This window comes from Eulemur rufifrons, chromosome 16 (genome assembly GCF_041146395.1).
Source record: "Eulemur rufifrons isolate Redbay chromosome 16, OSU_ERuf_1, whole genome shotgun sequence".
NCBI classification, from domain to species: Eukaryota; Metazoa; Chordata; class Mammalia; order Primates; family Lemuridae; genus Eulemur; species Eulemur rufifrons.
Window position 1 is genome coordinate 27906271 of NC_090998.1, and position 17002 is coordinate 27923272.

A 17002-nucleotide genomic window follows, 5' to 3' on the forward strand; every position below is an offset into this window, starting at 1 on the left:
GTTTATGTCAGACAGACTTTCAATCCAGGTTTCTCACTTACTGTATGAACCTAAATGAAGTACTTAAACTCTCTAGCATCAGTTTCCTCATCTATAATAGAGGGAAAACAGTGCATACCTCCTAAGGTGTGTTGTCAGCATGGAATGAGGTAATGACTATAAAGCGTTTAGCACAGTGTCTAGCATGGGGAAAGCATGGTATAAATGTTATTTTATTATTACTATCTCACTGTAGATTTTTACAGAATGGCTGTACCCTATATGTATATTCCACAACCTGGCACACTGTAATCATTTAACATTAAATAGTCCAAAATATAATAGCTAGTTATGGCCTTACCAAAACCAAATTTAGGTCATTATAAAACAAAAATGTTAAGGATCTGGGCATATGGCACATGTTTCCTAAAGCACCTTACACAGGAACTATCTCCGCCCTCCAGTAAATTGTAGAAGAAGAAAATGTTTTCTTCCATATGGAGCTTTATGGAAATTATGACTAACAACGCATTGTATTCTAGACATTTACTTTTTTTTTTTAATTTCAGCTTATTATGGGGGTACAAAAGTTCAGGTTACATACGTTGCCCATGTACCACCCATCCCCCCAAGTCAGAGCTCCAAGCGTACCCATTCCCCAGACACTGTGCATCGCACTCATCATGTAGTTATACCCCCATCCCCTCTCCCCACCCCCCATCTCCCTGGGTCAGCACCTTCAAGCGTGGCCATTCCCCAGACGGTGCTCAACGCACTCATCATGTAGGCATACACCCATCCCACCCCCCACCCCCCACCTCAGTCTGATATCTAGACATTTACTTTTATTACCCCAAGAGCGTCTGTGACCAGCAGTGGAAATACAAGCAGAAGGATATGCTCAGGAATTTTATTAATAGAATAGTCTGTCTTAACACCTCAGCAGCAGATAGAACTTGCACTCCTTAAGCCTCCTTTCTCTTCCCCTGTCCCCATTTCTTCCCCTTTCTCTTACTGTCTTCTCCATCCGCAAAGACACTATGTCCCTCTCTCCTCCCTTCTTTGGGCTTCTCATTCTCTATGCTGCTGTGTCCTGCATTAACAAAATGGAGCATATGTCAGAGCCCTGGGGTTATCTATCACAGGGAAATCTAGCTGTACTCACTATTGGGCCAATTTTACCATAAAGAGTTTTATTTCCAGTAGATTTTCAAAATCAAATTATCACTATACCATAGCAACTAGACCTGGAGTCTTCTTTGACCTTATTAGAATGGAAGCTAATCCTTGTTATTACTCCTTCCTCAGCTCCCCAGGTACCAGGCCAGACCTTCCAAAACCCCAATAATCTACTGCAGGCCAAAGATGTCAACAAAGCTAACCAACTGACACACTACCATGGTGGTCATGTCATGGTAGGGAGCTCCTACCCCACCCAAGCCTGTACACCTGGCTATTATTTTTAAAAGACATACTTTAGCATACTCTTGACTATGGCATTCAGTCTGGAATAAGGGTAAGCCTGAAATGCTTGCTGAATTTAAGTCAACTTCATCTGTTTCTCAACTTAAATAACTATGAGGCATAGTGTACTAGAACCACTATGCACTAGCCAGGTGTGTCTACTGCTGGTCAAATGTGATCTGAGAGGGCCCTGAATCTCTCAGCCTCAGTTTCTTCTCTAAGGTCCTTTCCAGAACTATTATGGCATGACACTCAGTCTCAACTAAATTTTATACATATTTGAATTTAGACCAGTGGTCCTTAAACCTTTTGGCACCAGGGACGGGTTTCATGAAAGACAATTTTACATGGACGGGGGGTGGGGAAGGGAGGCCTGCATTTTGGGATGATTCAAGCGCATTACATTTATTGTACAGTCAATACAATGATAATCTATGCTAATGATAATCTATATTTGCAGCCGCTCCCCAGCACTAGCATCACTGCCTCAGCTCCACCTCAGATCATCAGGTGTTAGATTCTCATAAGGAGTATGCAACCTAGATCCCTGGCATTCGAAGTTTACAGTAGGGTTCATGCTACTACAAGAATGTAATGCCTCTGCTGATCTGACAGGAGGCAGAACTTATGTGGTGATGTGAGCGATGCGGAGTGGCTGTAAATACAGACGAAGCTTTACTCACTCACCCCACTGCTCACCTCCTGCTGTGTGGCCTGGTTCCCATAGGGGTCCGCGCCAGAGGGTTGAGGACCACAGATTTAGATCATAGCTTCCACTGCTTCTAAGCTCTTCTAGAAAGCACACCCAATACAACCAAAGCTAAAAATAGCTAGAGACACCAAGAGATCTAAACAAAGATCTGTGGCAGAGACCTTATCTATCAGACTTCAACAACCATTAGCAGGACTGAATCCAGGCCACCATGAGAACACTTTGAGGACATTCTGGTCATCACAAAATTGGGAGACTCATATGTAAACTTATATTCATTCATTTATTAAACACTATGTATTGTGTATAAGACACTCTGAGAGAGAGAGGCAAAGTCCCTTCCCTCTTGGGGGGCTTGTATGCTTATGTTACTTAAATAAAGGCGTAATCATGCCTTTCATTTTTCCACTGCCCAAAAGATTCACTGCTGTAAATCAAGCTATGTGTATTCCTATTGCTAGGTCTTAAAGGAATGAGAACCATAAAACAAAATTTCAGGCTGGACGAGATGGCTCATGCTTGTAATCCTAGCACTCTGGGAGGCTGAGGCAGAAGGATGGCTTGAGGTCAAGAGTTCCAGACCATGGCCGGGCGCTGTGGCTCACGCCTGTAATCCTAGCACTCTGGGAGGCCGAGGTGGGCGGATCGTTTGAGCTCAGGAGTTCGAGACCAGCCTGAGCAAGAGCGAGACCCCATCTCTACTAAAAATAGAAAGAAATTATATGGACACCTAAAAAATATATATAGAAAAAATTAGCCGGGCATGGTGGTGCATGCCTGTAGTCCCAGCTACTCGGGAGGCTGAGACAGGAGGATCGCTTGAGCTCAGGAGTTTGAGGTTGCTGTGAGCTAGGCTGACGCCACGGCACTCACTCTAGCCTGGGCAACAGAGTGAGACTCTGTCTCAAAAAAAAAAAAAAAAAAAAAGAGTTCCAGACCAGGCCGGGCGCAGTGGCTCACGCCTGTAATCCTAGCACTCTGGGAGGCCGAGGCAGGTGGATTGTTTGAGCTCAGGAGTTCGAGACCAGCCTGAGCAAGAGCGAGACCCCGTCTCTACTAAAAATAGAAAGAAATTATATGGACAGCTAAAAACATATATCAAAAAAAAATTAGCCGGGCATGGTGGTGCATGCCTGTAGTCCCAGCTACTCGGGAGGCTGAGGCAGGAGGATCGCTTGAGCCCAAGAGTTGGAGGTTGCTGTGAGCGAGGCTGATGCCATGGCACTCTAGCCCAGGCAACAAAGTGAGACTCTGTCTCCAAAAAAAAAAAAAAAAAAAAGGAGTTCCAGACCAGCCCGAGCAAGAACGAGACCCTATCTCTACAAAAAATAGAAAAAATTAGCCAGGTGTGGTGGTGCACACCTATAGTCCCAGTTACTCGGGAGGCTGAGGCAGGAGGATTTCTTGAGTTCAGGAGTTTGAGGTTGCGGTGAACTGTGATGACACCACTGCACTCTACCCAAGGCAACAGAGTAAGACACTGTCTCAAAAAAAAAAAAGAAAGAAAAAGAAAATTTCAAAATGATGTCTGCTCTTCCTTCACATTAACTAATTGCATTATTTACTTCCATTTATACCTTCTTTCTTCTTTTGTTTGTTTTTTAGGGACAGGGTCTCACTCTGTCACCCAGGCTGGAGTGCAATGGTATATCATAGCTCACTGCAGCCTTGACCTCCTAAGCTCCAGGGATCTCCCACCCCATCCTCTGTGGTAGCTGAGACTACACGTAGGCAGCACCACACCTGGTTAAAAGAATAGTTTTGAAACCTTTTCCTTATCTTTAACATTTAATGGAAATGTACACATTCCAGCTTTAACATTTAAAGGGCATTTTTGTTTATGAACAAAGTACATCCTGAAAATATACGGTGAGAAGCAGCACAACAGCTAAGATGTGGCAGAGAAAGGACAATAGGTATTATAATACCAACATATCATTATATACATGTGAACATTCCCCATAAAATTTCTAAGTCTTCCATTTTAAAATATATTTTTATTTATATATTTAAATTATTTTCAGCTATTAATAGATCTATTTATTTGCGATGAAAGTAGTCTTTTCCATTGTTGTTAAAGTTGAGTTTTACTGGGAGGAGTATCTAAAAACCATCTGAAGCCTTGATAACTTTTATAAGGTCTTGTCTATTTAATTATTACTTCATCATATGGTATGTATTTTTAATTTGATTTCAATATCCCACCAGTAGCAGAGGGTGAATTCTAGGAACATGCATATGTTAAGAAAAAGTCTATAAAGCCAATTGGTAAAATTTCTGTTTAATAGAAGTCAATTAAGACCTTCTACAGGCAGGGTGACATCCTGTTAAGAAAGTGGGATAAAATAGATCAGTTCGAGGCCAGGCACAGTGGCTCACGCCTGTATTCCTAGCACTCTGGGAGGCTGAGGAGGGAGGATCGTTTGAGCTCAGGAGTTCGAGACCAGCCTGCGCAACAGCAAGACCCTGTCTCTACTAAAAATAGAAAGAAGTTAGCTGAACAACTAAAAATATATAGAGAAAATTAGCGGGGCACGGTGGCACGTGCCTGTAGTCCCAGCTACTTCGGAGGCTGAGGCAGGAAGATCGCTTGAGCCCAGGAGTTGGAGGTTACTGTGAGCTAGGCTAACACCACGGCACTCTAGCCTGGGCAACAAAGTGAGACTCTGTCTCAAAACAAAAAAAAAAAAAGATCAGTTCCAGAAAAGCAAAATAGAAACTTAACTATCATTAGCTCTGAAATTTATGTAGCAAAATAGAAACAACCTTCTGACTAATTTGCCTAACACAGTTTCCTGATCCCCAAATGTAGCTCTATGGAAATAGTCCAGAAGATTGTTAGTTGGGAACACGACATTACATGCTCCTGTGTTCCTCCCTTGTCACTATCCATACTCCTTAATCTTCTTGGTTGTTTCCTCCTCATTCTCCCTACCTCTGCACATTGGAGTGCTCCCAGGACTGAATCCTCTTTTCTATCTATACTCACTCCCTAGGTGATTTCAACTAATTTCATGGCTTTAAACTTATATCTACAGTCCAGATCTCTCCCTGAGAGATGACTTATCTACTTGTCATCACCATCTGAATGTCTAATGGGCACTTCAAAACTAACATGTCCAAAACTGAACTAATCTCTCAGCCTGCTTCTCCATCAATCTTCCTATTTTAATAAACAGAGAAGCTTATTTGTTCAGCCCAAAAATATTGGAATCATCTTTGATCACTTTCTTTGAATATAACTACCACATTCATAGAATTCATACATATTCACACATTTCATCAGCAAGTCCTGTTGGCTCTAACGTCAAGATATATCTGACTCCTTCCTGACACTTCACCAAGCCACCAACATATCTCACCTCAAATAATGAAAGAGCCTAATTAGTCTCCTGCCTCTACCTTTGCCCCTGATAGTCTACTCAACACGGCAGCCACAAATCCTTTTAGAAAGTACATGAGATCTTATTATTGCTCTGCTCAAAACCTCCCAGAGCTTTCCAATCTCAGAGTAAAAGCCTAACAAAGGCCTATGATTCCCTACACAATCTCCCCAGCCCTTTCTCTTTGATCTTATCTACTATCTCCCCTTCCCTCAGCTCCAGCCACACTGGCTTCCTTGCTGTTACCTGCACAAACTAGGCACTTTCCCACCTCAGAGTCTCTGCACTTGCTGTTTCCTCTGCCTGCAATGCCATTCCCCCAGCCAATCCATATGGCTTGCTCCGTCACCTCCTTCGGGGCTCTATTCACATGTCACCTTCATCGCAGGCCCTTCTCTAACCATCTTATTTTAAATCACATCCCCACCACGCCAATACCCTGTTGGCATTCTCCTAACCCCATTTCTCTCTTTATTTTTCCTCATAGCACTTATTAACATCTGACAAACAATACACAGTTGGCCCTCTGCATCCATGGGTTCAAATCCACAGATTCAATCAACTGCAGATGGAAAAGGTAGTTAGGCCTATGATGGTTTCATCTGTACTGAAGTTATACAGAAGTTTTCTTGTCATTATTCTCTAAACAAAAGAATATAACTGGCTGGCCATGGTGGCTCACACCTGTAATCCTACCACTCTAGGAGGCTGAGGCAGGAGGATCGCTTGAGGTTAGGAGTTCAGGACCAGCCTCCGCAAGAGCAAGACCCCATCTCCACTAAAAATAGAAAGAAATTACCCAGTCAACTAAAAACAGAAAAAATTAGCCAGGTGTGGTGGTGTGCACCTATAGTCCCAGCTATTCTGGAGGCCGAGGCAGGAGGATCACGTGAGCCCAGGAACTAGAGGTTGCTGTGAGCTAGGCTGATGCCACGGCACTCTAGCCCAAGCAACAGAGCAGACTCAGTCTCCAAAAAAAAAAGTATAACTACGATTTACATAGCATTACAATGTATTAGTTATTAAAACTAATCCAGAGATGATTTAAAGCATACACAAGACTGTGCATAGATTATATGCAAATACTATACCATTTTATAAAGGACTTAAACATCTCGAATTTTGGGTATGGAGAGGATCCTAGGACCAATCTCCCAAGGATACCAAGGGATGATGTATGTCATTATTTGTTTACACTAGAATGTTCCCAGTGCCTGGAACACAGGCTTCACATAGTGGCTTTCAAAACTATTTGCTGAATGAATGAATGATACCAAAATATTACCAGGCAAAATACATTACCTGAATACATCAAGTATTATGAGAAGCAGAAATTCCAATCACCCACAATGACACACAGTATTGCAAAAAGAGACACCATAGTTTGTTTCTAAAAAATGCATTAACATATAATTTTTTACTGTTTAGTTTTGTTAAAGGCATTTGCACTGTCCCTAAAGAGTCCCAGGTCACACCTATAAGGTGTTTTGGCTTTAGTAAGCAAATGGAAAAGAAAAAAATACAGGCTTCTTCCTTTCATCAGTCACCACTGACAGAAGGCCGCCAAGTGACCCTGGGTGCCACAAATGTTTAGGATGTTTATGGAAGAAAGGATTCTAGAAAAATAAGATAATTCCTTCACCGATCTCTCAAGAGAATCTCTCCAAATCTCTGTAGATATTTTTTTATAACTTCACATCCCTTAGCAAAGCCATTCTTAACATGCAGATGAAATCTCAGTTGAAGAAACAATATGATTACATAATTATACATACAGAAAAACCTGGTACTTTATTATCTCTCTTTCTAAATATTTTTTAACTAAAACTAGACTTATAGTTTTTGTTGAAAATGTCTTGCTGTGAAACTGAGTTAAGAAAAAGATACTCTCTTAACCTAAGATGTGGATTGAGAGATACTGTATTTTAAGGCGAAAGTTTTGTCTACTACTGTTTATTATTTAATACATTCTTCCCAGTTCCCTCCTCCTCCCCCCCCCCCCGCCCTGAAAGGAAAAGAGAAAAACCCACAATGGTGCAATCGATAAGGAAGCCCATGTCCAGAGGAAGCTGTTCTGAAAGGCTATAACCTAAGTGTTTTAACACTGACACAGATAAAGTTCAGGCGGTAGATGTCACTTGTCTCACCCATTTAACATCATCATCAAGATTCAGATCCCATGGAGGCAAACAGAAAGAAATAGGCGTGAAAAATGAAATCAGTCTTTTCTCCCCGGCGTCCTCTCCACACGGCGCACTTCCCCCCGCCCACCATAGCCCTTTAACAGCCCCTTTTCCCAGCGTCGGTCCCCCAGCACAACCCTGCACTGCGCCATCAAATGAGTCAAGAGGAGGGACCGATACCCCTCCAAGAAAACCCAGGCACTAACACACGGTGCGCCAAACTGAGGTGAAAATATCCCACTACTTAAACTCGGGAACAGTGTAAGCAGTGTCAACAAAGCGTCGTGCCGGGTCCCGAGCGTCCAAAGGTCCCCGCCAGCTCCCGTGACACTGCCAAATCGACAGGATTCCAAAAGGTGACTCGATCGTCATCGCAGACCGGGAACAGTCAAGGATGAAGTCCAGCTACCCTCCCGCCGCGCTCGCCCCGCACGGCCACCACCGCCTCCGAGGGCGCCAACCCCGCCAGCAGCCGAGCGGCCTCCGACACCCCCTCTCGCGAAGCAGCCTGAGCGCCGCGTCACGCGCGGGGCCGAAACTTCGCAGCCGGGGCGGAGAGGGAGAGGGGTGGGATACAGGAGACCGCCGCAAGGCCGGGGAGTCAGCGCGCCCAGTGAGTCACTGGCCGTCTCCGCGCGCAGCTGCGGGCCAAGGGGCCTGCGTGCTGTGCGAGGACCGTGCCCTCGGGGCCGCCCCCACCCCTGCCCCCGCGCCCGTTATTAATAACCCAGCGCCCCGGAGGCGAAAGCCCCCGGCAGCTCGGCGCCCGCGGAATCAGCAGCGCGCCCTGCACGCGGAATAAATAACAATGTCATTAAATCGCCGCCCGAGCGCCCGTTCGGCGGAAGAGCGGCAGCGGTAGGCACCGCCAGGGGCTGACTTTGTCTGGAGCCCGCACCCCGCCTCCCGCGCGTCCCTGAGGATCCCCCGCGCCGCTGCAGCCCGGCCTTACCAGCCAGCTCGTCGGGCTCCAGCCCGCTGTCCGCGTCGATCCCGCACAGCACGAAGTAGTGCGCGAAGCGGCAGGCGGCCGGGGAGGAGCCCGAGCCCGGGCCGGGCGCCGCGCCGCTCCCGCTCATCCCGGCCGCGCTGCTCCTGTGGCCGCCGCTGCCGCCCGGGAAGGCTTCTGTGGTGACTGCTGCGGAGGCTGCTGCCGCCGCCGCTACGGCTGCGGTCTCCGCGCTCGTCCTACGGCAACACCGGCAAGCCCATGGCCGCGCAGCCACCGCTCGCCACCGCAGCCTGGCTCCTCGCTCGGCGCCGGGGAAGCGGCCGCGGGCTCGCGCCCAGTTGGTCCGGATCCCGGCCGCGGTGGGGGAGGGGCGCGCAGGGGGAGTGTCGGCGTGAGAGGCTCGCGCCGCCGCAGCTGCGCTCCAGAGCCGGGAGCCGCGGCGTCTGGCGCCCGCGGGTCAGCTGAGCGGCGCTCGGGCTGTGGGAGCGCCGGGCGGGCGGGGGCGCCAGGGACCCGCGCGTGGGGCGGGGGCGAAGGGGGGCAGCGCGCTCGCGAGGGGCGGGGACGCGCGCTTCGGCCGTGCGCGCGCGCCCAGCGGCCTCTGAGGGAGAGCTGGGCGCGGGCCGCGTTCGTGCCCTCCAGCCCCGGCTGCGGCATTGGGGGCGACCCCTTCCACACCCCTCCTAGCCCCGGCCAACCGATAAGAGGGCTAGCCTTAGAGTAGCATTCCGTCTTCTAAAGCGGATGTTGCCCATCGTAATTGAAAAACAAAAAATGAAGCTTTGGGGAAGATTAACGGCATGTCTGAGATCATTTCCCACAACTGGTGTGGACCGTCGTCTTTTAGACTGTGACATGTGCAGGTGCCTATCTCATTTTAAGATCCTAGTCCTTGAAACCTTCCCTCAGCCCTCACCCTCCCATTCACAAGCCATCCTTCCTCAGTGAATTGGTGACGAGTCAACGGTGAGGGGAAACAAACACAACTCAATATCCACAAAGTCTTGAGACTTCTAAAAGGACTGTAATATCCAACGCCCCCTCCGCCCCTTCTGAAATTTATCCTGACATTTTCCAGGTCAGTGTAAAGTAGCCAGGGCGCTCCAGTTCCGCAGCTCTGTACTCATTTGATGTTATCGGCTCTCCCCACAAGTACAGTCGGAGGCTGATAAGGCAACAGGAATTAGACCCTGAACTCTGCTCCTCACAAGGGCATGGCTTTCTTACCCTGCTCAACTCTGACCTTTCACTCTTCAGAAGGAGCTCACCAGCCGGTCCTTTTCCTTTGAAAGATGGAAAACTGAATCTCTTCCATCTCCATATGGCCATCCCTTCCACACCCCTTCCTGCTCTCTCCTTTCAGTATTGGAGGGGAGAGCGTTCGTGAACACCACTGGTAGACACACAAGCAAACCTTCCAAAGAGGTGGACTGAGGGAACCTCAACTATTTGACTGAATAATGTACTTCTTGGAAGATATGTATGCATGCAACCATCATGTAATATAGTTTATATCCTCACTTTCTCTCTTTCTTCAATTTTGAAATGTAAGAAGAATCAAGAAATCACGGTGAGCCGCAGCCTGGGTAATTGACCTTTAGCTCCTATTGCACCCTGCACTTCTTGAAAACACTCCTAATGATTTTTCTGCGTCGTCTTTGCTGGGTTACAAACACAGAGCAGGAGTTGTGCTCTCTGGTTCTTCACATTGCCAGTATCTAGCAAAACCCTGGCCCCAACTAGCCCCTCAATTATTAATTCAGCAATGAAAGAGGGATGGTTATCTAGGTAGTAACAGTATTGATGGTACTAGGAAAATTCATAAACTCCAATATCTGTAATATATTTATGAACACATGTTAATTACTGTTATACAATTATTGCTTTTCCCCACATAGAGAGTGCTGAAATGCACGAAACAATTTCACTAGAAAGGAAAGAAGTGGCTGGGTGTATATATGTTTCTCCTGATTGTCTTTGGTAGTAGCTTCTTGAAGAATGTCAGGTTCTAGGCTAATCGAACAAAACACAATAGAAAACTAATTTACTGTTTGCACTAGCCAAAAGACATGTTACTTTTTTTCATCTGAACAGTAACTGATTTATGAGACTGTAAGCCCTGCATTAATGTTTTTAAGATAAAAAATAGAAGCCCCAACAAACAGAATGCATGCAATTATATTAATCTTATCAAAATAGACAAAATTCCTAAGATCTTTCCTAAAACTTCGCAGGAAATAGTTACACATTACAAGATTAAACACTAATTTGAAAATATCTGGATTCTTTAATTGTCACTTCAGAATGGCACTGTGTGGGTATATTCTGCGTTAAGCTGTAATGAAACAAAGTTGAAAGGATATTCAAGAACTAGCTATGTATCATTAATGGCATGCATGTTCTCCTCTAAAATAATGACAGGAGTAAATTAGCTAGGTTAACAAAAATTATTTAAATAAATCTTCTAAAATATTTAAATTGTGTTGAGAGGAGAGATCATATCCCTCTTCCCATGCTAAGACAATGCTTGCCAACAACCATTCTTCGCCACCACCATGCCATCCACACATACACACAACAAACGGAGAAGGGATTGGTTGCTAATGTAACTATTCAGAACCCAAAACGTTCATTAGACTTCATTTTACTAGTAGTTAGAGTCACCATGTGTCACCAGGTTAGCAGTGCTCAGTCAATCCCTCACTCCTCCACTTCTTGAAGCAGACCCTGGCAGGGCTCAGCTACCCCAAGCATGCCATGCCTTCCGCTTGAGACTTTACCAGAGAGTCCTTTGGAGATAGAAGATCATTGCTCAGGTACTTAGAGCATTGCCTTACATTCTTCTGTCATTCCTTATGCATTTTTTGCCTGAATTGAGACCTTGCAGTGGAGGCATTAATCCATTTATTAATACTTTAATCTCTAAATAGCACAAACATGCCAAACTATCACAATTCCAACAAAAGGAAATCTTGACTGACATTTTCTTCTGCCAAGGTTTTAGCTTTCTGGGAAAATCTTATCATAACAAAAGGTTATTTGGAAAAAATCAATAATTATATTCCATCATCATAGTTTCAGAAAAAGGGTTAGTTAATGCCAATAAGAGTTTTGTAGCAAAAAAGCTGGCTCACAATTTTGCATAAAGCTCTTACTACCGTACACAATGAGTCTGGTATTATCAAGAATCTCCTATATGTAAGTCATTGTGCTAATGCTTTGGGAATATGAAACTATTTAAGGTATGATCACTCTTCTTCAGAAGTTTATAGTCTAGTATGAAGAAACACATTTTTGAGAAATAATCAAAATATCAAAAAGAGAATAAAAAGTAAAATGTGGTATAGTCCACATGACAAATTTTAAAAATGATATGCTATTTAGTGGCAGAGACCACTAAATCTCAAGGAATTCTATAAGATAGTATGAGAGTAGTAGTATTCAAGATGGTCTTACAAGAGGAATAGCAAGACCCATTTCTACAAAAAATGTTTTAAAAATATTAGCTGGGTGTGGTAGTGCACCCCTGTAGGCCCAAATACTTGGGAGGCTGAGGCAGGAGGATCACTTGAGCCCAGGAGTTGGAGGCTGCAGCAAGCTATGAATGAGCCATTATACTCTAGCCTGGGCGACACAGCAATACCCCATCTGAAAAAAAAAAATCTAAAAAAAAAAGAAATATATAATTCCATATTCTGGAAAATGTCCCAGAGTTATGTCTTCTTAAGAATGTGACAATGATATGCACTAGAGCTTTAGGCAACTAAGGTAGGCTACCCTGGAAACCAGCCCATGAGATGAGGAAGAAATCTTCTTAGCAGTCTTCTGCAGAAGGTATTTTCCTGGGTTAGCTGGATTCCTTCTCACTATATCAAAATTGAGAATGTAAGAATAGCAATTAAAATGTAGATTCTCTATCAAAATTTAGAATACTCTTCCCCCATAATAAGCTGAAATAAAAAAATTTAGAATACTCTTACCCTCTTATTCATCAATTCTGCTTCTCAGAATTTCTCCTACAGAAATACACAAGTGAATATATATACAGTGATGTTCCCTGAAATATTGTTTATTATATTAAAAAAGTGAAGACAATCTTATTTCTATCAATAGAAAATGGTTAAATAAATTCTATTATTATCTATATGATGCTAAGAATGAGATTACACTTGTGGAAAAAAATCTAATATATGGTTGAATGGAAAAAGCAAGAAAAGAAAAATACATAGTATGATCCAATTTTGTGTTAAAAATAAACTATATACATATGTTTGTGCATAAAAACATCTGAAAGGCTTCCATCTTTTATTTTTCATATTTCTGTACTGTTAAAAATTTACAACAGGCATCTATTGCTTTTTGTAATTCAAACCTTTCTTTTGGCAGGGCGTGGTGGCTCACGCCTGTGCCTGTAATCCTAGCACTCTGGGAGGCTGAGGCGGGAAGATCGCTTGAGGTCAGGAGTTCAAGATCAGTCTGAGCAAGAGCAAGACCTCATCTCTACTAAAAATAGAAAGAAATGATCTGGACAGCTAAAAATGTATATCGAAAAAAAAAATTAGCCGGGCATGGTGGTGCATGCCTGTAGTCTCAGCTACTCGGGAGGCTGAGGCAGGAGGATCGCTTAAGCCCAGGAGTTTGAGGTTGCTGTGAGCTACGCTGATGCCACAGCACCCCAACCCCGGGCAACAGAGCGAGACTCTGTCTCCGAAAAAACAAAACAAAACAAAACAAAACCTTTCTTTTTAAAGTATGTGTGTGTTTCTATGAGAAAATATGATCAACATTGTGAATCATGGTTATTCTTTCTTACATAAATAACTCTAACTTGTGACTATCATAATGACTTATCCTTGAGACTAATTTGAATGACTATACATATGTTCATATGTGCATATATATACATATATGCATGAAAATTCATTCATTACACAACAATTCTCATTTAATGCCTACTATACACCAGGTAATATTCTAGGGATATGACAATGAATAAAAGTCCTATAGGTATACAGTGCTACACACACACACACATCCAAAATAGTCTCCAGAGTATAAATAACTATGAATATGGAAATGAAGTGAAGGATGTGTAATTTTCAATCATCAAAAAATTTAACTTGGCTATTCATCGATGAACTTCATTTCATGTTATAAATTTGTAATCTTTCTCAATTTCATCTAAAAACTTTAATGTTGAAAACATTCTATTGGATAGCTGAATAATAAACAAACTACCAGTCTTGATCTGGGGTATACATATATATGTGTGTGTGCGTGTGTGTGCGTGTGTGTGTGTGTGTGTGTGTATACATATTTTTTTTTAGCCTTGCCTGAGCAAGATCTCAAAAAATTTGGTTACCAACTCATAACTGTTCCTCTCCTTGGAAATATTTACTAAAAGGCAAAAGATTTGTTCGTTCTGAAGAGAAACCAGAGTATGATCTGGGTATATTTTGGTTTCGGCATCTTTAGACCCTGGCCACTTGCCAGAATTTGAAACTGAGTTCTCTGTTCCAGACTTCACATACAATTTCTAACACCTTTTTAAATCAGAGAACTCTCATTCATCTATTCTCTCCCACTTTGAATTCAGAGGCATTCGTGATTGGTCCCACGCAGTTTAGTATTGCATTATTAATTATTTCAAGTGTATTCATTGTTTTAGTCTGTTCAGTCTGCTATGACAAAATGTCATAAACTGGGTGACTTATAAACAACAGAAATTTATTTCTCATTGTCTGGAGGCTGAGAGGTCCAAGATCTAGGCACCAACAGATTCGCTGTCTAGTGAAGGCCAGTTTCAGGTTCATAGATGGCACCTTCTCACTGTGTCCTCCTCACATGGTGAAAGAAAAGAACTAGCTCTCTGGGGTCTCTTTTAGAAGGGCAGTAATCTCGTTCATAAAGGGGCCAGCTCCATAACCTAGTCACCTGCTAAAGGCCCCACTTCCTAATACCATTGCCTTGGGGGTTAGGATTTCAACATAGGAATTTTGGGGAGACACAAATATTCAGACCATAGCATTAACCTTTTCTTCCCAATTTGTGTGGCTGAGAGTTTCTAGAAGTCAGAAACTGTTTTCTCTTTCCTCACAACCACACAACAGTTTATGCTTTCAGAAAATTGATGGATTAAATGCATCCCTCAGCTTCCTCAACAAAGAGCATGCATCTATTCTAAAAATAGAACAAAGATCCTCTGTGCTTTTCAGTCATAATCAATATGACTATTCATGAGGCAATTATTTTAAGTTTAGCAATTTAGCCATAATCCCATCATTGAATCAGGCTTGAAATCTTAGAGGGAAATTTGAGGATGTTTATTTGCCTTAGCTCCTTCCTAAGCAGCCATCATCCTCCAAGCTTATACTCCCCTCCCCAAGCATCATTTCTGGGGAGCAATAGGAGCTTACATAATAGTCTTTGGAAAACATTTGCAAAGCACCTATTCTGTTTTAGAAAAACTATGGACTCACTCTCCTTTCTATGTCTCTCTTAAGAATTCTTCTCCTATGACTATTTCCTTTAACTTCAGACTCAAACAATAATTAAAGGTGGCAAGAAAGATGCTGGGAGAAAAGCCAATTTAATTGTACTGTGGGGATAATTGTTTCTGACTTCCAGCTTGCCCATTGTGATTTTTTGGAAGGGAAAAAAAAAATTATTACCAGACTCCAACAATCTTCAAACAAGTAAAAATTATAATCTGGTGGGTTCCTATTTAAAGTAACAGAATCCAAGGCAACATAAGAGGCTTAATTTTGGCTATGCATGTTATTAACTAAGAGTAGGAGAGAGCATTACTTACTAGTGAAGAGCCAGGAACATGAATCAACCTTTTTAGATTTATACTCTCATTTCTTCAAGGTTTGAGATGGATAAAATAACTTCATCTCCCTATATTTAGCTTCTCTGTCCTTAAAGCATAAGGAAATTCTTTATCACTTCACAAAGTTGTTGCCACTCGAGGCTTAAAAAAACACCGAGCTCTTCAAAGAGATCAATTTGTAAATAAATGACCCTACACACAAGTGTAATCTCAATTTAATTTTTTTTTATTTTTTAAACTGACAGATAAAATTGTATGCATTTACCATGTACAGCATGATGTTTTGAAGTATATGTACATGGAAGAATGACTAAATCTGGCTAACGTATGCATTACCTTTAACCTCAATTTACATTGGGGCCACCATATTTTTCAAAAGTGAAATTTTGCATGAACCTGTAGTCCTGGAAACGGAAACTCGAGAGGCTGAGGTGGGAGGATTGCTTCAGCCCAGGAGTTTGAGTCCAGCCTGGGCAACAGAGCAAGATTCCCATCTGAAAAAAAAAGAAGTGAAATTTTATTTTCAAAGGTAGGTTATACAGTTGGCCCTTGAACAACACAGGTTTGAACTGCACAGTTCTGCTCATATGCCGATTTTCTTTGCCTCTGTCACCCTGGGAGTCAGCAAAACCTACACCTCCTCTTCCTCTTCCTCCTCAGCCTACCCATCTCCAAGATGATAAGGATGAAGACCTTTATGATGATTCGCTTCTACTTAATGAAGAGTAAATATATTTTCTCTTCCTTATGATTTTCTTAATAACATTTTATTTTCTCTAGCTTACTTTATTGTAAGAATGCTATATACATAATACTTATAACGTACACAATATGTGCTAATAGTTTATGTTATCCATAAGGCTTGTGATCAACAGTAGGCTATTAGTAGTTAAGTTTTGAGGGAGTCAAAAGTAATATGCAAATTTTTAACTTCACAGGGGCTTGGTTCCCCTAACCCTCACATTGTTCAAGAGTCAACTGTAGTTCAAATTATACATTCGAATTTTTTTTCTTGCACCAGTAAATACCAGGTTGAGAGGATTGAAGAAGTTAAACACATTTGTCTGGGTGCAGTGGCTCATGCCTGTAATCCAGGCATATTGGGAGGCTGAGGTGGGAGGATCACTTGAGCTCAGGAGTTTGAGACCAGCCTGGGCAACACAGTGAGACCCTGTCTCTACAAAAAATAGGAAAATTAACCAGGCATGGTGGTGCATGCCTGTAGTCCCAGCTACTCAGGAGGCTGAGGCAGGAGGCTGGCTTGTGCCCAGGAGTTTGAGGTTGCAGTGAGCTATGATCCCTGAACTATACTCTAGCAGCCAAGGAACAGAGGGAGAACCTATCTCAAAAAAAAGAAAAAAGAAATGGAATCCATCTTATCTTAAGAATATCTTACTTAGGGATATATACTATATAATATATAGCTAGAAATTTTAGAAATTTTAAAATATTGTGGGACTACCTTTTCAACATTTTTGGGTAAAACAGTGAGTTCTG

At 42.9% G+C, this 17002-nt stretch overlaps 1 protein-coding gene and 1 non-coding gene across 3 annotated transcripts in view; both read right to left on the reverse strand.

Annotated features, from left to right (window-relative positions):
- The window catches only part of DENND5B (DENN domain containing 5B), a 173466-nt gene extending 164402 nt beyond the window's left edge, over window positions 1–9064 (reverse strand). For both annotated transcript variants that reach the window (XM_069491735.1, XM_069491734.1), the window contains exon 1: window positions 8674–9064. In XM_069491735.1, the coding sequence (XP_069347836.1) occupies window positions 8674–8800 (127 nt within the window). In that variant the 5' untranslated portion in view covers window positions 8801–9064. The remainder of the gene's footprint in view (window positions 1–8673) is intronic.
- A 4935-nt stretch (window positions 9065–13999) lies between these two features.
- Window positions 14000–14115, reverse strand: LOC138397652 (U5 spliceosomal RNA). The gene has a single exon (XR_011235786.1). It is a non-coding gene; the product is annotated as a U5 spliceosomal RNA (small nuclear RNA).
- Between the last annotated feature and the right edge of the window lie 2887 nt (window positions 14116–17002).